General features: G+C 45.3%; 1 protein-coding gene across 3 annotated transcripts; it reads right to left on the reverse strand.

Annotated features, from left to right (window-relative positions):
* Window positions 1-628: 628 nt before the first annotated feature.
* Window positions 629-4,694, reverse strand: LOC127293236 (uncharacterized). Of its 3 annotated transcripts, none has more exons than XR_007845662.2 (9): window positions 4,117-4,693; window positions 3,644-3,885; window positions 3,431-3,553; window positions 2,870-2,986; window positions 2,592-2,774; window positions 2,355-2,496; window positions 2,030-2,195; window positions 1,749-1,911; window positions 629-1,162 (listed from the first exon to the last, which is right to left on the reverse strand). XR_007845662.2 is itself a non-coding variant. In XM_051322817.1 (9 exons), exons 1-8 carry the CDS (start codon window positions 4,451-4,453, stop codon window positions 1,893-1,895), a joined length of 1,329 nt encoding a protein of 442 aa, XP_051178777.1. In that variant the 5' UTR covers window positions 4,454-4,694; the 3' UTR covers window positions 629-1,162; window positions 1,855-1,892. The 3 variants fall into 3 exon arrangements, 2 of the variants coding, with proteins under 2 accessions (XP_051178777.1, XP_051178776.1); XM_051322817.1 differs by having other exon boundaries at window positions 1,855-1,911; window positions 4,117-4,694; XM_051322816.2 differs by lacking the exon at window positions 629-1,162 and having other exon boundaries at window positions 1,281-1,911.
* Window positions 4,695-21,519: the final 16,825 nt, after the last annotated feature.

The raw sequence follows: 21,519 nt of genomic DNA on the forward strand, positions 1-21,519 counted from the left end.
AGTTGCCTTCCCTTCGCGAAAGTCGGCCTTTTTTTAACGATTTTGAAAACTTATGGGTCTAATCAAGGACACTTCCAGTACGGTATTGATTCGGTACCACGGCCCAAGGGAACCCATTCAATCCACCAGGCCCACGTTGGACAAGTCCACAAATAGGGAAAATCTCACCTCACCAAAATATAAAAAGAGGAGAAAATCTCAAATGTAAATGTGACAGTTGGTAAATCTTGAAGCAAATGCCTTTTATGTATAGGTCCAATTTTATCGGATGTTCTAAAGGGATGGAACAATTGCATTTTCTTGCGACTGCAGAAGCATTTCATACCAGCTTTATAAAAAGCTAAAGAGCCAAATGCTAAGTATATGCATCTGATACCCGCAAAAAAAAAGTATATGCATCTGATGCACGATGAAATCATAATTTTTTTCTACAAAAACGATGTTTCCCCAAACCAAACTCCTGTAAATGTAACCTCTAATCCTGTCAGCAATATATATGATCACAAAAGGACGCATAACAGTGGACCGACTGTCAGCCAACATTCGGTTTACATGTTGGTTTAAACAAGCACATAGCACTCGCTAACAGACTTATAAAGTTGGGAATAAAGGAACTATGTTTAATACATTAACAATGAATCATCAACTATATTTTCTATAACAGTATCAACTACATTTATCCAAGGCTAAGATTACATGGTGTAAACAAGTGGCTAGCAGTCGGCCAACCATAACGGGCAGCTATGTGTAATGCATTTACATATAATCATCTAGCTACATAATATATTTACAAGGAATCTATACACTGGTACTAGTGAACATCCCATTTACAATCTGTCAAATTCCCACTTCACACCGGCATGCAGCCGACCATGTACAGGGTAAACCTCCGATCTCGAGTTTCCAGCCAGTAATACCACAGTTTCTAATATGTACGGTGGCATTATCTTATCCCTAGTTAGTTAGTTAGGACAGTTGACGGCCTAAAAGGCAACTCACCTCCGAGATCATGGGAATAGCAAGCTGTATTTGATGAGCCAAGAAACCATGTGCTAGAGGAATATAAGGACACTTGGTTTGGCTTATATACAATTGTGAGCGTGACCTTGCCTTCAGAGGATACGTTCCAGCCTTGACGTTGGGCTACAATGTTTTATCCTTCCTATTTTACAGAAAAAAAGAACATAAGTAAAAAATGGTTATGATGACACGAAAGAACAGTGAGAAATGAATAAATAGTGAAGCACTTGATAGTGATGAGACACAAGTTACCTCGCTAATTGACAACAACGACAACTGTTTAATACATTTACATTGAATCGCCTACTATATTTTTCATAACAGCATCACCATATAATTACACAAGAAATGATAGCAGCAGACCTCATGTCACTGTCAAAAGCTAAGATTTACATGGTTTATACAAGCGCATAGCACTCAGCCAACAGGCTTATAAACTTGAAAATAACGGCAGCTATGTGTAATACATTCACATATAATCATCTAGCTACAAAATATATTTACAGGGAATCTACCCCATGGTACGGTGAAGTGGTGAACATCCCATTTACAATTGGTCAAATTCCCACTTCACACTGTCATGCAGCCGAACATGTACAGGGTAAACCTCCGATTTGGAGTTTCCAGCCAGTAATGCCACATTTTCTAATATGTAAGGGGGCATTAGCTTATCCCTAGTTACTATCAGTAGTTAGTTAGTCCAGTTGATGCCCTTTAAAGCAACTCACCTCCGAGATCAGGGGAATAGCAAGCTCTATTCGATGAACCAAGCAACGATGTGCTAGGAGAATATAAGGACACTTGGTTTGGCTTATATACAGTTTTGACTCTGACCTTGTCTTCAGAGGATATATCACAGCCTTGACGTTGGGCTACAATGTTTTATCCTTCCTATTTTACAGAAAAAAAAAAGAACATAAGGATAGCAAAAAAATGCTTATCAAAGTACGAAAGAACAGCCAAAATGGATAAATCGTGAAGCAATTGACAGTTATGAAACACGAGTTACCTCTCTAACTGGCTCCCTATGTTCTTCCTGGAATCGACAGGGATGACAGATAGGGAGAGGCGGTCCTGCTGTTTCAGTGTGGTTTCCAATGCATTCCTGCTGCGTGGTTCTACTTTCTTGGACTTTTCAGGAGCTGACCCAAATAGCTGCACAGTTAGGCTTCCACCTGATGAAGAGGATGGCAGCATATACTCAATTAGCTTGAAGATCTCAAGGTGATCGGTTAATACGAACACTTATCAATGTATTTCCTATCTGAGTATGAAAATGCAACTGTAAAAACAAAGAACAAAGCAGAAAGAAGCATCCTAGTTCATAAGCTTACATAGTACAAGTGCAGCTCCAATCCATGCAGCATTGTCCCATCTTTCACCTAAGAGGAACCAAGCAAAGGCAGCTCCCCATACTGGTTCTAGCCCATAAACAATCGCAGTTTCTGTTGCTGAAACATGGGCCATTGCTACCATCTGTGCATAGACATAAAAAAGAAGGTCTCACAAATGAATCAAGTCTTCAGTAAATATTCATAATACTACTAAAAGGCTCTAAGAAGTAGGCTAACCTCTGCCCACATGCATAACCCTGTAGAAAGGACTCCGGTGTACAATGCCGGTATCCATGGAAACGAAGCTGCTGAATCCCAAAGCATACCAAAGGTCCATGATTCAAAGCTGGAATCTTGGACTTCAACAAAACCATCTTTGAACAAAAACCAGAGTATCGAGGTGAAAGCCACAACAAGGACCTGAATGATAGATGGTCAGTGAGATGGTTCCCATAGTTGCTAAGATGATAAGAGCAGTACAGAGAATATCGGAGACTGCAGGTACACTTATGAACCTCAAAGCTAAGAAGTGACATGAACTTCTTCTTGTCTGTACTTCTTGATATTTGCTCCGTTCTAAGCATGTGGATCCCAAAAAACACCGCACTGAAGAAGTTCAACACGTCACCAACCTTTGGAAACAACAAGAAGGCACAATCAAAATTCAGCTCCTTGTGAAGACACAGGGGTATATCGTTCAGTAGTTCCTCATAGAAAATTATTGACTCTAGAGATATGGTAATATGGAGACGACAAAATTGTTTGAAGCACGCACAGAACCGGAAGCGCCCCTTGTTTAAAAGAGAGGAGGACGGGTTATTCACATTTAATTTGATGGTCAGAGGAAAACATTGAAAAGATGGGCTTGATTTTATTTGAACCAAACGATGAAATTCTTTAAGTGGCTGGTCATTGTTATTGCAAGAATATTCATTCAGAGCATCACTGTTGTTTACAACATAACAACAGGACTTTGAACGAGTGTTGTAGTTTCTGAATTCCATTACGACAACAACTGAATAAACTTAACAAGTGCTGGTACAAAAATAGCACGACTGATGCTACCGAGTACTTACACAAGGAGGAGAGCCACCACACTCTAGCAAGCCAACCCCGATAATTGATACTATGGCCCCAAACCAAGTCAGCTTGGGAATAGAGGCTCCAAATATGCCATCAATCAAAGGCACAACTATCACCTGTCCATACAATTCTTCGGATATTACCACTGCATTTGCCAGTTCAATCAACTCCATAGTTACAGACAAAAATTGTGCAAGCAAACATACCGTGAAGGCCATAATGAAGGATGCCCGTCCAGCATCAGATGTGATCAACCCAATTGCTTGAGCAAGGTACGCTAAGCTAATCCAAACTCCTAGCTCTAATCCTCCATTTCGTATACGGCGATCTCCAAATGCGCGTATCACGAATGGTAGGAAGGGGATGGCTGCAACAACGAAGCGCACCATGTTGAAAACCGCAGGTTCTGTGAGGGCTTCAACCTCTTTCAGAACTGGAATGTCACTTGCTGCACAAAAAATGGGAACACAGAAAAATAAGGTGTCAAACACTCATCGACCCTGACTTGTTGATAATTAAGAGTTGTCCTACAAGTTTGCACTAGTAATTGATGGAACATACTTCTGCGAATAATGGGTCATTGTTTGCTAATGCTCATTCATGAGGCACCTGATTAACATTTTGGCTATCACGAGCATGTATGCACAAATTGGAGAGGGCTCGAGAAAGATATGTGTACCATAGATGACGGTAAGGGCGTTGAGGATCATGATGCTGCGCGTCTTCTTGGAGGCGAACAGGATCCGCCTCCACACTGGCCTCCCGCGCGCCTGCTTTCTCACTCTTCCCTTCTCCTTCTTTTCTTCCTCACTACCAGCACCGGGATCCTCTAGCGCTGAGCATCGGAGCGGCGCGAGAATCCCCACCCGGCGCATCGACGTGGCCGAGCGGGGCGGCGCAACGGCGAGCAGCACACGGCAGCAGGAGGGGCCTGCCACCGCCGCAGCTGCAACCACCGTGGCGACCCTGGGATGCAAGGTCAGGGCGCACGACGCGGACGCGATGGAGGAAGCCATGCCACCGCAACCACTGCAGCTGTGCCTGCTGTCAGCGAGCTGGTAATAGTTCTGCTTGTAGTGTTTCGGGAACTTTCTCCACTTCGCCGGGAAGGGAGGAGAGTGTGCAAATCGTGGGTACTAGACGTTGAATCTGGGACAGAGGGAGAGAGCGGGGAATGGAGCGAAGAAAAACGACGGAGATCCATTATTTTCTGTGGAGCTGGTCGCCCGCGGTGGGGTTGGGTGGTGGTGGCGGCCCGCCGGTGGGGAGCGGGGAAAATCTTGCAGTTTTTCAGCGTTTTCAGGCATGTGTTTTGAAGGTAAAACGCCAGGACGGAAAGAGTTGAATGGTCTGCTCGTTTCCGACGAGCTCGGTCGCTGTTGGTAGACCATGGAATTCGGACAGGTGTCTAGGAACTGAGCATGTGATTCTCGTCTTTTTCTTTTGAACACCATGTGATTCCTCCTCGAAATAGTCTTTCGCTTCGCTTTATAAATAAAGCCACCACGTCATACAAGATTCAGATACAACACGACGAGCACAGCACACACAACAACAACAGTCTGCTGGGGCAACAACACAACATGCCCAAAAGAACTAGAAAAGCGATACATCCCCATAGGAAGGGGCCACTCCGAGGCTAGACGACGTAGAAATGCGATGAACCGTCGCAAGAAGATCCTCCAACATGTCGTCCAGGCGCTCCCTGTCCCGCTGTCTACACAGCGGGTACCACTGCTGCAACAAAGCCAAGAAAGAGAATAAGGAGTCAGAAGCGCGTCGAGGCAGGATACGCTCAATGACCAACTTATTACGCACAGTCCACAAGGTCCAGGTCAAGGCCGTGAACAATAACCAGAAGAGGCGCCTCCTCCTACCGGTGTTGTTCGCATGGGCCTCGATGAACTCCCCGAGGTCTGAGGCCTGCCACTCAGGCCCCAGCGCCTCCTGGAGGAAGCACCAGAGGAAACGGGCCGCGAGGCAAGAGAACATTATGTGGGTCGTCGTCTCCGGGACCGCACACAATGGACAAAGCCCGTCGCCCGACCCGTGCCTCTTCGCAACCTCCACCCCAGAGGGAAGGCGATCCCTAAGCAACTGCCAAAGAAAGATCTTCGTCTTAAGCGGGATAGGCGCTTTAAAAAGAGGGGTCGTCCAAGGCAGCGAGGGGCCCCTAAACAAGGCCCTATAGGCCGTCCGCACGGAGAACGAGCCGGATGGCGACAAGCGCCAAGAGGGCGAGTCTAGTCCTCCCGGCAGAGCGTCCGGGAGGAGGTTCCGCAGCAGAGTCAGGCTCAGGGCCTCTCCCTGGGTAAGACCGCGACGGAACAGGATATCCCAGCCCCCTTGGGTGGCGTCGGCGGCAAGAATAGGGGGGGTCGGCGCAAATGGCGAAGAGGTCCGGGAAGTCAAGGCAAATGGGGTGACCACCCAGCCACGGGTCAAGCCAGAACATGGTCCCTCTACCATCACCTATGGAGAGGGAAAGTCCCGCTCTAATCTCTTGCTTAATGTCCAGGAGGGCTCTCCAAAACTGAGATCCCTCCCGGCGGTCACAAGAAAGAAGTGGCCGGCCCCGTAGGTATTTAGCCTTAATTAACTTAAGCCACAGACCCCCGTCATCAGAAAGGATCCTCCAAACCTATTTAAGCATGAGGGCCACATTCATGTGACGAGAGGAGATAATCCCTATGCCCCCAAGATCCTTGGGGGCGCACACATCGGCCCATTTGACCATGTGGTATTTTTGACGGCCTGTCATGTCCTGCCAAAAGAAGCGTGAGAGCTCTTTGTCAAAGGCCGCATGTACCCCTTCAGGGAGGATGTACAGGCCCATGATATACATGGGAAGACTAGACAGACACGAATCAATGAGAACCGTCTTGCTACCCTTGGAGGTGAACCTCCCACACCACGGTTCAGCCTTCGCTCTAACTCGCCCCACCTAGGGGGCGAGGTCTCTAATAAGGATCCTAGAATCCCTAACAGGTACTCCCAGGTAGTTCACAGGGAAGGTTGCCAACCTGCAATTGAGGTTGTCAGCGATCCGCTGTTGGGTTTCCGGAGGGTACCCCAAGACCACTACCTCACTTTTGTCAAAGTTTATTTTGAGGCCCGACATGCCCTCGAAACAGAGGAGTACGAACTTGGTGTTTTGGATATCTAGGTCCGACCCCTCGAACATGATCATGGTATCGTCCGCATACTGGAGGTAGATCACCCCTCCACCAGGGATCAGGTGCCCGATCACTCCAGTAATATGGCCCGAAATCCTAGCCCTCTCCAGGATTTCGGCCAGGGAGTCAACCGCCGCGTTGAAGAGGATAGGGGATAGGGGGTCACCCTGTCGCACCCCACACGCTGGCCTAAAATAGGGACCCACTTCCCCATTAATGTTAATGGCCGTGCTGCCAGTCATCACCGTCTGCATAATCCAGCCAATCATCCGGTCGTCAACGCCCCTCCTCTGAAGGACCTGTCGGAGGAAGGACCAATCCAAACGGTCGTACGCTTTTTGGAAGTCAAGTTTTAAGAAGACACCCCTCTGATATCGACTCCTAACCTCATGCACAATCTCATGCAGTGCTAGAATTCCACCATGTGATTCTCATCTCAGATGTTCTTAGTACACATGTTTTACCATTTTTCTTCTAAAATACATCTTAGAAATGTTTATCTCATAACATAGTACTCCCTCCAGTACATAATATTTCATACTAAAATGGTTGTATCTACGTTTTTTGAAGTATAGGTGTCGCCATCATTGGTGGTGCTATTGCCACTACGAGTCTGATTGCTACGACTGGATCTTTGTTTTCTTTTTATTATTATTATTTTTTCAGTTGCGTGCATCCTTGATATTTTATAGTCTTTTTTCAGCGTATTACAACCCATATTTGCAAATTTATACAACAGTTCATATTTATACAGCAGTACATGCAATATGAGAAGCACATAGAGAGCCAAGTCTCATTTCGGTATCAACACACAAATACGCAAGTCTCGTTTCGGAATGTTGATTCATACAACACATGTGCATATGCAACACCGAACGACGAAGTTTCACAAAGTTAGAAGTATCGGTACATAGTCGTCACAAGTGTCGTCATACACCTCACAATGTAGCTACTAACCTAAACTACAATCACATAAAACATGACCAACATGGTCACGATGACCATCATCACGAAGGCCATGGTCTTCATCCGGTTCCTCCTCATGTCCCTCATCTCTCCCGCTAGATAACGGGCGTATCTTCCTTCCGCCTCCACCCTAGTGGGGTATCCCTTGTAGTTGTTGCCGCTGAAGCGGTGCACCTATCTCCGACAGTCCTCCCAGTCGTCGTAGACTCCAGGAACCCTCCCCTTGTACACGACATATGTCGTCGGCATCTCCATGCACAAGACAAGTAAAACGTTAGTACCAATGCAATTAACAAGTGCCAACTCAAATAAGAGACAAGTAGTATGAACTAAATGGCATGTGCCTCATACTTTGTTGGTTGAAATAAATATTAACATACAGGGATGGGGTCAGCGAGGCTAGGTAGGATGCACAATAGATTGATATTTGTGGCCATCACACCAAGCCTCACTAGCCCCACCCCGGAGTGTACAAGTGACCAAACATTTTAATCATCGGCCACGCAATTAAGAAGTGCGAACTCAAATAAAAGACAAGTAGTACGAATTAAATAGCGTGCCTCATACTTTGTCGGTCGAAACAAATATTAACATCCCGGGATGGAGTCAGTGAGGCTAGGTAGGATGCACAATAGATTGATATTTGTGGCCATCACACCAAGGCTCACTGGCTCCACCCCCGAGTGTACGAGTGACCAAACATTCTAATCATCGGCGAACTCCAAATACGAGGCAAGTAGGGGTCGAGTAAATGCAAATAATTATTAAGGTATCTACGCCATAATCTTGAAATATATAGCAAAGTAAATGAAACTATAGACACATGTTCACATGCACATCCATACAACTAAATAAAACCGACAAGTCGATTCTATCGGAATATATAGCAATTATTACAATACGGAAGTTCAGGGACATATCGTTCAAGCTTTAGCAATAGAGTTCCCGTCGTAGGATCAGGTTGTACGCCTAGGGGGGAATGGACGGCAGCCCTCAAGCGAGTTGAACGGCCTCTCATCATGCGACATCTCCAAGCGGAGTTCTATCTCGTCATTAGGTGGTAGACCGTAGCCGTAGAAGAACTCGCCAGACCTATTGTTGACATCCTGCAGGATTATCGTGCAAATGAACTGTTGGATGCGACCCCAGTTCTTTCTAAGCTCTCTATCAGGGGCATCCGCCATGTTTGCAAACCTGTTTCTGAGAGTCTCTGGCAGCAACATGTCATCTGCGTACTTTATGTACTCCTGCATCTGAAGGATGGCGTACCACGCTCCATCCCATTGTCTTCCTTCGACTGCCTGAGGCAGGGGAAGTTGGTTGTGTGGGTTAATACCAAGCCTCCTCGGGATTCCTCTCTACTTTGAGGGGGCCTGCCTTGTTGGCGAAGCCGGTTAGAGCATCATTGAGAAGGGCCTTGATGTGGGTGTAGTCTTTCTTGTGGTCCCTACACGAGTCGAGATAGACTGCATGCGAGTGTTGCAGGTGCACGACGATGAGGGTGCAGAACTTGTCTCTGCGGAAAACACACGGATTAACCTTTGGAAATGCAAATGGAGATATAGGATAGAATGGTGATGGGGACTAGCGAGTGATTACTTACTCGGGGAAGTAAGGGATGAGAATGGCGCCCTTTTTAATGTTCGCCAGCATGAAATCCTCGACCTGCTAGGTGGCAATCGCCCGATCCCCAGCGTTGCAGATGATGCTCTCCCGCATATAGAAGGGGTCCATTATCGCGATGATCGGCGTCCCATCCTTAACGATCTGGGAAGACAAGCTAAGAGCAACTAGGCGAACCACACTAAAGTGGAGCATTTGCATGCGATAGATGCTGAAGATGTCATTGAACCGGATGAAGCACAAGTCCGCGGGGTACTTCTCGACGAAGTTCATGCCAGTTGGCACCTTCGCCACGAAGAGAGGGTAACTAGGATCTTTTGATTTGAGGAGTTGCTTCTCCACATGCCTGACAGTCTCATGCAAGCTCCTCATATCCGCGGTGAGTTTGTTGACAACATGCTCCGGCAGCATCGGTTCACCCAAGTGATGCAGAGGTCGCCAATTGTTTGGCAACTTGTCAAGGAGTGGGACCTTGTCCTTGGATTGGGCCGCCGCCTTGTCTTTGGCGTCCTTATTTGGCCTCTTCCTCTTCTTGGGTTGTAGTACTGGACCATCCATCGCCGTATTGGCCGTAGCACGGAGTGTGTTTGGGCTCAGCATCTTTTTTTACGGCGGCGGTGGCGACCTCCTCAGGATTTTTCTCCTCAGCCGTTTCTTGAGAATCGAACAGCTTCTTGGAGCACACATATTTCGTGGCCGGCGCATCCTCATGGACAACTTGTGAAGACATAGGAATATGCCATTGGAAGTCCTCACGTTCGTATTCCTCAGCATCTGGCGCCGCTAGCTCTTGTGGTGGGGCGCTGACCTCTGGCGCCACTGGCCGTTGTGGTGGGGCGATTACCACCGGCGCTGCTGGCTGTCGTGGAGGGACGCTGACCTGTGGCGCCGCAAGGTGCTTGTCTTTGCTTGCCGTCGACCCCGAGTAGGTGTTGATCCTAATTAGGGTCTTCGGCCATAGCAGTACCCAACCCTTCAGTGAGGCCAAATTCAACGGGCTATCGTCATCGGCACCATGCGGTTGATTAGGAGGAAACAAATCCTCATAGCCCGGTAACGCCCGATCCACTTCAACCCGGTAAACGTCATCCTCCATATCTCTTGTGTGCCACTTCTTATCCAGGGGCCGAAGGATGGACCCCCTCGCGATGTCTTTGAGTTCGTCGTTTACTCTCATCAGGAAGGTGCATGGCGTTGAGAGCGCCTGCGAGAACATATGTATGGCGTTAGAGAGAGGAAAAGGATGATGAAACTAATATATTAACTTGATGTACACATTAGTTAATTACCGTGAGGGCGTTGAGCTCGACTAATGTCGACGGACTGGCACATGCGGCGGTGGGCGTGCAAGTGACGGAGGGGCTGCTACCCGGCATGGACGGTGAATCCCTATCACCTGCGACATTGCCGGTGGCCGGAGGAGTCTCCATTATAACATCAGCATTGCCGCGCGGCCGGCGGCGCTATCGAGTTGCTGCCGCCGAAGCTAACCACTTGCATTTGCGGGGGGGGGGGGGGGGGGGGGGCTTGTTTGCCACCCTTATACCACGAGACGACAGCGTTGAAATCAGCTTGGACTGAAGCGGCGACTTTAGCTGTGATATCAGGTACGAGTGAAGCTTTGAGTTGCGGTACCAGTTGCGGTACCAAACCAGCTTGAACTTGGGCTAGGATCGAGTCCCTCATTTCTTCCGCCTCCCGCTGCTTCCTCTCATTGCGCGCATTTTTATCGGCCGCAGACGACAAGCCGTAGTGACCATGCTTGTAGCCTGTACCGGCGCCAGCCACACGGCCTCTATGCGGTCTTCTCGTAGGTGAATGCTCATTAATGATGTTTAGCACCCGTACGAGAGGCTTGTCCCAGGCTACCCTGCCCGTCGACGCCTGGGACAAGGAGCCTTCGTCACCTTGAGAAAGTCTTTGTCTTTCTTCTTCCTGCGGAAGAAACGTGAACCATTTAGAAATGTTGCTACTATTATATGAACAATACTTGATCTAATTAAACCAGTAAATTGCTTACCAGTTTTTTCTCCAACGGCAGGACCTTCTGGCCGTTCGTGAACCAAATTATGTCGGTTACGACTTTGGTGTCCGTAACAAGTTCCCCGGTTAGTTTCTTCTTATGGTACCGGGACCTGATGAATCTTCTTTCAAGCGGGTCCTTGTACTTGAGCCAGGGGTTCTCAATGCCGGCATTTACATACGCCTCATCCTCCTTCGCCCAATAGGGCTCCTTTCCCTCGTACCCACGGCTCCCAAGGTTGTGGTTGCCGATGTTAAGCTCCCGCATTTCCTTCCCCCACAACTTGCGATTCTTGGTCGCTTGTAGCTCTTCATTGGCCACAAAAGCATCAAAGTCCGCCTGGGAGACATGCGAAAAGGAAGAGTGGACCTCTTCGAACCCTTTGCCGTCAGCAATCAGCTTCCGCACCATGTACTTATAGCTGCTGAGATGTTTGGTGAACTTCAGGAGGGCTTGTGAGTTCACAATGTTCTTGGTTTCATGAGTGGAGGCGTAGTCGCCTAGGAACTTGTATCGTGAGTGCAACCTCTCAATGAGATGGGCTCGCAAATGCGCTTTGTTCTCAGCTCGGAGCTCCGTCTCGTTGAGATTGATGACCTCTCGGAGGATACATTCCAGTTGGTTGTCGTACCCCTTGGCAACATCCTTAGGCTCCACCGGCAAACCACTGGCGGGGTCCACCTCTTTGATTGTGTCTCTGCCGGTGGCGACCGTGTTTTGGTGCCTTGCCTTATGCGGCCTCTTGGAACCACTTGTCCCGATGCCACTACTCCTGGCGGCGCCACTAGGATCGTCGCCGCTGCCGCTTGTCTCGCCGCCACCCCCGGCGGCGCCGGTTGCCTCGTCGCCGCTTGGCTCGTAGGTACTACCCCCGGCGGCGCCGGTTGCCTCGTCGCCGCTTGGCTCGTCGGCACTACCCCCAGCGGCATCCCCCATCTCATGGTCCTCGTCGCCGCCAACCCCAGCGGCCTCGGCATCCTCCTCCGTCCTAAAGAAGTGCCTATTATAGTGCTCCTCTAACTGTTCTTGAGACGCCATGGTGACTTGCACTGATAGAAGATGAAGAGTTAGAATGTGCGGAAAATTTTGGCATGACCTTTGCTAAAAATTGGTCATGCAGAGTGCTAGAATTGCCGGAACGGAAATGAATCAACATTCCGACACTCAATAGCAACTCAATCCATGTAACAGAAATGCAAACACATATAGGGATTTTCTCCAATTACATAACTCAAAATGTAGCAGCAACAATAGTAGCAGAAACATCTTAACTCTCAAGTTACATAACTCAAAATGTAGCAGCAACAATAGTAGCAGCAGGCAGCAACAATAGTAGCAGAAACAATAGTAGCAGCAACATTGCATGTACTACAACCAGTATAGTGAGCATTTTACATCCCTGGCATCCCTGGCAGCATTACTGCTTAATTACAACAGAAATACAACCTTGGCTCTCCAGCTTATTCCCTGGAAGTTCAGATTCAAATTGAAATTATGCCTTGCTTATTTTCAGAAAGCGACGGCGAGACCGAAACCTAGCTGAGAAGTCACTCTGTGCTAATCTTCCCAAAGCATGACCATTTTTTTCTCAAGAACAGTAGCAGTAGCAGTAGCATGACCAGTAGGAGTAACATGTAAAGCATTTGCTACTTCATTTCATCATTTAAAGCAAAACCTAAATGAGAACCAGTTTTTATCATTTGTCCTAAACAAGCAACTAGACCTGCTGCATTTTAAATCCGAAACCAGAGAACTATGCCAGGGGATGGTTTTGTAGATTTTTTTGCTTACTGCATCTGGTTCTACTTAATTCATAATGTCATAGCTGTGATAAGTTTCATTGCTAGTAGCATACATTTCAGTAGCATCTGGTTCTACTTAATTCATAAATTCAGTAGCATGCATTTCATTTTCTTTTTTCAACAGCACTTGTTTTTTTTATGAACTAAACCTATTGCTAGCACTTGTTCTTTTTAAATTAAGTAAACCTACTGCTAGTGAACATCAAAATTTAGTAGAGTACTACAGGTCCAGGGTCTAACCAATAACTGGAACCAAACAGCAGCATAGTCATGGATTTAAGCAACAGCATAGTCATGGACTAGAGTAGCACTTACAGTAGCACTTAGCATTTGATAGCACTTACAGTAGCATAAAGTAGCATAAAGTAGCTAGCTACTTCATTTGAATTTCATCTAAACCAACTAAACCAACATATATAAAGTTCATTTTCACATTGATTGCTATATCATTTAAACCTACTGCATCATTTTATTTCTAGTTGAAAAATTACAGAGAGCATTTCGTATATATAGCATGAACCATTTTTTACAATAGCATGGACTGCAATAGCATTTTCTCTGGTTTTTACAATAGCATGGACCATTAAGCATTATTAAACCAGAGAATAAATGCAGTAGCATTCTTTCTTTTTTGAACAGAGAACTATATGAATGCAATGCAATGCAACCAGGGAGCATTCTTTCTTTTTAGGGAAGCATCAAATGTAGTAGCATTTCAAACAATGCAACCAGAGAATAAATGTAGAATTTCAAACAATGCAGTAGCATAGCAGTAGCATTTTCATTTCATTTTCATTTATAGCAGCAGTAGCATAGCAATTTATGGCAGCATTTTTGCATTTCATTCTTGTTATGAGCATGAGCATGAGCAAGCATTTTTGCATTTCATTCTTGTTATGAGCATGAGCATGCAACACCTACACTGCCAGCAATTCATTTTATATATCAACCAGTAGCATTTTCAAGGAAGTACTACAACTTTATTTCAATTTTTGCTATGAACCCTAAACCAGGACATCAAATTCCTATGAACCCAGGGCATCAAATTAAATTTGCTATGAACCAGGGCATCAAATTCAAAGAGGGGATCGAACTAGGGCATTAAATTTTCTATGAACCAAGGCATCAAATTCAAAGAGGGGATCGAACCAGGGCATCAATTTGCTATGAACCAGGGCATCAAATTCAGAGAGTAGCGAGGGGATCGAAGAGGGAGGGGAAGAGGGAAGGGGAGAGGGAAGCTTACCGTGGTAGGTGGTAGGGGCTGGTGGAGGGGACGGTGGAGGACGGTGGCGCCGATGTCCCCGGCCTGCTACGCGCACTCCTCTCGGCGACGGTGGCCCGCGAGCGACGCCTCCTCCTCTCAGCGACGATGTCGACTGCTCCTCCTCTCGAAGGTGACGCCCTGCTCCTCCTCGCAGCAGCGTTCTCCTCCGCTCGACGGCACGGGGGCGGGTGCAGGGCGGCGGCGCGGTTAGCTAGCTAGGGTTCGTGAATGGGGAAGGAGGAGAAAGACAGTCGGACTTGCGGTTAAGTCCCACGTATAGCCGAACACCCCTTATTGCCGGCGCACCACCTGTTTGGTTCACCGGGGACAATTATACCCCCGGCGAACCAAACAGGTGGTGCGCCGGCAATAAGGGGTGTCCGGCTATACCTGGGACTTGTCCCCCAGCCCTGGCTGGCCGTTTCCTTTTCTGTTTTTATTTTCTTTTGCTTCATTTCTTTATTTATTTTCACTTTCTTTTGTGTTTCTTTTCTTTTCCCACAAATCATATACTATTTTATTTCCTTCTCTTTTCAAGATAATAACCAAGCAATATGAGTTATGCATTGCAAAAAATATGAGTTATATATATACATGCATGCATAAAATATTGACAAACACAATTAATATTAGTTATACATAAAATATTGGCCATGACCATATGAGTTATGTATTACACAAAATATGAGTTATACATTGCAAATAAAGTTTTACATCATCGATTGAGAAGAGTGTTTCACTTTCTTCTTGCTTTTCTTGCTCGTCATTGAATAATTTAGCCCCGTGTCATGACTTCTTCTTTTGAAGGGTCGACCTGACCTCGGTAGCGTGGTCCTGCTTCTTCTTGTGGTGTATGTTGTGTCTTCGTCCTCGGATCCTTCCATCATTGGGTCTCCGACTTGTCCTTCGAAGTCTTCCTCGTTGGCGACTCCATCCATTCCGACGATTGTCCTCTTGCCTCTCCTCACGATAACACGGCTAGGCCTGGATGGGTTGGTTATTTGTGCATGTGTTCTGCTAGTACCCATGGCTCATTCTGCGCAGTGGCGTTCATGGACTTTGATTTGTTGGCTTTGGGTAGAAACATGGTGGTGAAATACCGGTCTTCTTTTGTGACGCTCTTAGCCCATCTGATACGGAACATCGGCACTTTCTCCCCAACGTAGCTAAGCTCCCAGATTTCCTCGATCCTTCCGTAGTATCTAGTGTTTACGTCACCCGTCCAGGAATCCATCGTTACCCCTCAGTTCTGGTAAACACTGTTCTTGTCTTTTTCTTCTGTGTAGAATGTGTACCTGTTGATGTCGTATGCTTGGTAAGTCATGATGTTGGGCGCGGGGCCATGTGACAAGGCCAATACTAGTTTATCCTTGTCAGAATCCATTGGTGGGGGATTAGCATCAATGTGGTCTTTGAACCAGCGCACGAAAGAGGAGTTGTGCTCTCTGAATATTTATGCTTTCGTCATCACCGGCTTGCCACTGTTCTCTATCATGGTTTTGTGCTCTTTCAACCAAGGATCGATCAAGTCAATGTGTTGTAGCGCTACTAAGTTGGCCCTATCAAAGTCGGAAGTCCGACCAGACATGTGCACGTGCAGTTCCTTCCTTCCATTTTTGTGGCCTACTCCCTCGAACCTGCGGAGGTGCTTGTTTTGAGGCAAACCAACAGGGTCCTCGATGTCTAGATAATTCGTGCAGAAAGAGATGCACTCTTCAGTGAGCCAGCCCTGGACGATGCTTCCATCCGGATATGACCTGTTACGAATGTATCCTTTAATGACCCCATTCATTCTTTCAAATGGCATCATGTTGTGTAGGAATGCCGGCCCTAGATTGATGATATCATCCATGATATGGATCAACAGATGGACCATCACGTCAAAGAATGCAGGCAGGAAGTACATCTCAAGATCGCATAGGATCACCACGATCTCTTCCTGGAGCCTTGCGAGTTTCTTCACGCTTATCGACTTCCGAGTTATGATGTCGAAGAAGTTACGGAGCCCAGTCAGCGTTGCACGGAAATGGTCATCCATTATACCTCGGATTGCAACCGGAAGAATCTGCGTCATCATCACGTGACAGTCATGAGACTTCATGCCGCTGAAGTTTCGTTTCTTGGGGTCCATGTATCTGCTTATTAGCCCGGAGTAACCGAAGGGCACTCTGACTCCTAGAAGGAATTGAAAAATTGATCGACCTCAGCCGGACTAAAAGTGAAGCAAGAGGGGGGACAATAATAGTCTAGTTGCTTAATCCTTTTGCGCTTCTGACCGCCGTCCGTCTCCTCCTCCGACTGTCCGTCTTCAGTCGATGGGATCTGAAGCTCTTCCCTGATGCCCAAAACTTTTAGGTCGTGTCTTGCTTTCAGCCCATCTTTGGTCCGGTCCGGCATGTTGAGAAGAGTGCCAAGCAAGCTCTCGCACACGTTCTTTGTAATATGCATGACTGATACGTCTCCAACGTATCGATAATTTCTTATGTTCCATGCTTGTTTTATGACAATACCTACATGTTTTATATACACTTTATGTCATATTTATGCATTTTCCGGCACTGACCTATTAACAAGATGCCGAAGAGCCAGTTGTTGTTTTCTGCTGTTTTTGGTTTCAGAAATCCTAGTAAGGAAATATTCTCGGAATTGGACGAAATCAACGCCCAGGTTCTTATTTTTCCACGAAGCTTCCAGAAGTCCGAAAGGGAAACGAAGTGGGGTGACGAGGCGGCCACACAGTAGGGCGGCGCGGCCAGGCCTGGGGCCGCGCGGCCCTAGCGTGTGGGCCCCTCGTGGCGCCCCCTGACCTACCCTGCCGCCTACATAAGCCTTCGTCGAGAATAACTCCAGTACTGAGAGCCATGATACGGAAAACCTTCCAGAGACGCCACCGCCGCCAATCCAGAAGATCGCCTCCGGCACCCTGCCGGAGAGGGGAATCATCTCCCGGAGGACTCTTCACCGCCATGGTCACCTCCGGAGTGATGTGTGAGTAGTTCACCCCTGGACTATGGGTCCATAGCAGTAGCTAGATGGTTGTCTTCTCCTCATTGTGCTATCATTGTCGGATCTTGTCAGCTGCCTAACATGATCAAGATCATCTATCTGTAATGCTACATGTTGCGTTTGTTGGGATCCGATGAATATTGAATGCTATGTTATGTTGATTATCAATCGATCATCTATGTGTTGTTTATGATCTTGCATGCTCTCCGTTATTAGTAGAGGCTCTGGCCAAGTCGTTACTTGTAACTCCAAGAGGGAGTATTTATGCTCGATAGTGGGTTCATGCCTCCATTAAATGCAGGACGTGTGAGAAAGTTCTAAGGTTGTGGATGTGCTGTTGCCACTAGGGATAAAACATCAATGCTATGTCTAAGGATGTATTTGTTGATTACATTACGCACCATACTTAATGCAATTGTCTGTTGTTTGCAACTTAATACTGGAAGGGGTTCGGATGATAACCTGAAGGTGGACTTTTTAGGCATAGATGCATGCTGGATAGCGGTCTATGTACTTTGTCGTAGTGCCCAATTAAATCTCACACTACTCATCATAACATGTATGTGCATTGTCATGCCATCTTTATTTGTCAATTGCCCAACTGTAATTTATTCACCCAACATGCTATTTCTTATGGGAGAGACACCACTAGTGAACTGTGGACCTCGGTCCATTCTTTACATCGAATACAATCTACTGCAATACTCGTTCTACTGTTTGCAAACATCATCATCCACACTATACATTTAATCATTTGTTACAGCAAGCCGGTGAGATTCACAACCTCACTGTCACGTTGGGGCAAAGTAATTTGGTTGTGTTGTGCAGGTTCCACGTTGGCGCCGGAATCCCTGGTGTTGCGCCGCACTACACTCCGCCACCTTCAACCTTCAACATGCTTCTTGGCTCCTACTGGTTCGATAAACCTTGGTTTCTTACTGAGGGAAAACTTGCTGCTGTACGCATCACACCTTCCTCTTGGGGTTCCCAACGGACATGTGCTTTACCGTCACAAGCAGCAAAGCTTTTTCTGGCACCGTTGCCGGGGAGATCAAGACACGCTGCAAGGGGAGTCTCCACTTCCAATCTCTTTACTTTGTTTTTTTGTCTTGCTTTACTTTTATTTACTACTTTGTTTGCTGCATTATATCAAAATACAAAAAAATTAGTTGCTAGCTTAACTTTATTTGCTATCTTGTTTGCATTCTCCATATTAAAAACACAAAAAATTAGTTGCTTGCATTTACTTTATCTAGTTTGCTTTATTTACTATTGCTAAAATGAGTAATCCTGAAGTTGAAGTTCGTTCGTTTAAGCAACAAGGGGGAGAATGTTTAAAAGATGCTTGGTATAGAATTAGCAATGCTCATAATAGGTGCACTAAGAAACACTCCACCACTATCCTACTCAGGAATTTTTATGTTGGTATCTCTAGCTGGAATAGGTATGTTCTTGATTGTCTCGCGGGAGGTAATTTCCTAGGCACTCCTGCCTTAGAAGCTAGTTGCATTATCGAGAGTTTATTTGGAATACCACCTGTTAATGAAGTTAAAATTTAAATCTCTCTTGAAGATGTCATGAAAAAGTTGGAGACCATAGAGCAAAATCTTCCAAGTATTGAGACTAAATTGGGAGAATTACTTAATAGCAACGATAAACTTGACAAATCTCTAGGTGGAATTAATGAGAAAATTGCCATCTTAGAAGCTTGTGCTATTCATGATAATCAAACCCAAAGGATTAGTGAACTTTAAGAAGCTATGGGAACCTTGGGTTCAACTTTTTCTTCTATTAAATTTAAGGAGAAATCTTATGTGGGTAAGGAGCAAAAGTTCATGTATGTCTCTAAGGTGCCCAAACCAAAAAACCATTATAGGCCTAAAATTTACAAAGCTCTTAATGCTACTATAGATAATGGAGCATCTAATGCATCATCTCTTGATAATACTTGATTCACACTTTCTGCGCCTAGCTGAAAGGCGTTAAAGAAAAACGCTTATGGGAGACAACCCATGATTTTACTTCTGCACTTTTGTTTTATATTTGAGTCTTGGAAGTTGTTAATACTGTAGCAACCTCTTCTTATCTTAATTTTGTTGCATTGTTGTGCCAAGTAAAGTCTTTAATAGTAAGGTTCATACTAGATTTGGATTACTGCGCAGAAACAGATTTCTTGCTGTCACGAATTTGAGCAGTGTTCTCTGTAGGTAACTCAGAAAAATCTGCCAATTTACGTGAGTAATCCTCAGATATGTACGCAACTTTCATTCAATTTGAGCATTTTCATTTGAGCAAGTATGGTGCACCTAAAAAATTCTTATTTACGGACTGTTCTGTTTTGACAGATTCTGCCTTTTATTTCGCATTGCCTGTTTTGCTATGTTTGATGGATTTCTTTAATTTTCAGTAGCTTTATGCAATGTCCAGAAGTGTTAAGAATGATTATGTCACCTCTGAACATATGAATTTTGATTATGCACTAACCCTCTAATGAGTTGTTTTGAGTTTGGTGTGGAGGAAGTTTTCAAGGATCAAGAGAGGAGGATGATACAATATGATCAAGGAGAGTGAAAGCTCTAAGCTTGGGGATGCCCCGGTGGTTCATCCCTGCATATTTCAAGAAGACTCAAGCATCTAAGCTTGGGGATGCCCAAGGCATCCCCCTTTTCATCGACAACATTATCAGGTTCCTCTAGTGAAACTACATTTTTATTCCATCACATCTTATGTGCTTTACTTGGAGCGTCTATATGTTTTTGTTTTGTTTTGTTTGAATAAAGTTGGATCCTAGCATTCATTGTGTGGGAGAGAGACACGCTCCGCTGTTGCATATGGACAAATATGTCCTTAGCTTTACTCATAATGTTCATGGCGAAGGTTGAAACTGCTTCGTTAATTGTTATATGGTTGGAAACGGGAAATGCTACATGTAGTAATTGGTATAATGTCTTGAATAATTTGATACTTGGCAATTGTTGTGCTCATAAAGATCATGTTTAAGCTCTTGAATCATATACTTTGCACCTATTAGTGAAGAAATACATAGAGCTTGCTAAAATTTGGTTTGCATGATTGGTCTCTCTAAGGTCTAGATATTTTCTAGTAAGGGTTTGAGCAACAAGGAAGACAGTGTAAAGTCTTATAATGCTTGCAATATGTTCTTATGTGAGTTTTGCTGTACCAGTTCATACTTGTGTTTGCTTCAAATAACCTTGCTAGCCTAAGCCTTGTATTGAGAGGGATTACTTCTCGTGCATCCAAATCCTTGAGCCAAAAACTATGCCATTTGTGTCCACCATACCTACCTACTACATGGTATTTCTCTGCCATTCCAAAGTAAATTGCTTGAGTGCTACCTTTAAAATTCCATCCTTTGTCTTTGCAATATATAGCTCATGGGAAAAATAGCCTAAAAACTATTGTGGTATTGAATATGTACTTATGTATCTTATTTCTTATTAAGTTGCTTGTTGTGCGATAACCATGTTCATGGGGACGCCATCAACTACCCTTTGTTGAATATCATGTGAGTTGCTATGCATGTTCGTCTTGTCTGAAGTAAGGGTGATTTATCATGAGTTGAATGGTTTGAGTATGCATATTGTTAGAGAAGAACATTGGGCCGCTAACTAAAGCCATGATCCATGGTGGAAGTTTCAGTTTCGGACAACAATCCTCAATCTCTTATGAGAATATTATTTGTTGTTGAATGCTTATGCATTAAGAGGAGTCCATTATCTGTTGTCTATGTTGTCCCGGTATGGATGTCTAAGTTGATAATAATCAAAAGCGAGAAATCCAATGCGAGCTTTCTCCTTAGACCTTTGTACAGGCGGCATAGAGGTACCCCTTTGTGATACTTGGTTAAAACATATGTATTGCGATGATAATCCATGTAAATCTGAGCTAATTAGGACAAGGTGCGGGCACTATTGGTAATCTATGCACGAGGCTTGCAACTTGTAGGATATCTTATACATAATACATATGCTTTATTACTACCGTTGACAAAATTGTTTCTTGTTTTCAAAATAAAAGCTCTAGCACAAATATAGCAATCAATGCTTCCCTCTTCGAAGGGCCATTCTTTTACTTTTATGTTGAGTCAGTTTACCCATTTTCTTCCATCTTAAGAAGCAAACACTTGTGTTAACTGCGCATTGATTCTTACATACTTGCATATTTGCATTCATCATATTACTTTATGTTGACAATATCC

The sequence above is a fragment of the Lolium perenne genome, chromosome 4 (assembly GCF_019359855.2).
Source record: "Lolium perenne isolate Kyuss_39 chromosome 4, Kyuss_2.0, whole genome shotgun sequence".
NCBI lineage: Eukaryota > Viridiplantae > Streptophyta > Magnoliopsida > Poales > Poaceae > Lolium > Lolium perenne.

What these genes read in the sequence shown, in the direction of transcription:
- LOC127293236 (XM_051322817.1), bottom strand. Translation starts at nt 4,453, where the DNA reads ATGGCTTCCTCCATCGCGTCCGCGTCGTGCGCCCTGACCTTGCATCCC. An exon ending in CGCCCTTACCGTCATCTATG is followed by an intron (nt 3,886 to 4,116) that starts GTACACATATCT and finishes TTTTTTGTGCAG; the next exon opens with CAAGTGACATTCCAGTTCTG. An exon ending in TGGAGCTGCACTTGTACTAT is followed by an intron (nt 2,196 to 2,354) that starts GTAAGCTTATGA and finishes CCTCTTCATCAG; the next exon opens with GTGGAAGCCTAACTGTGCAG.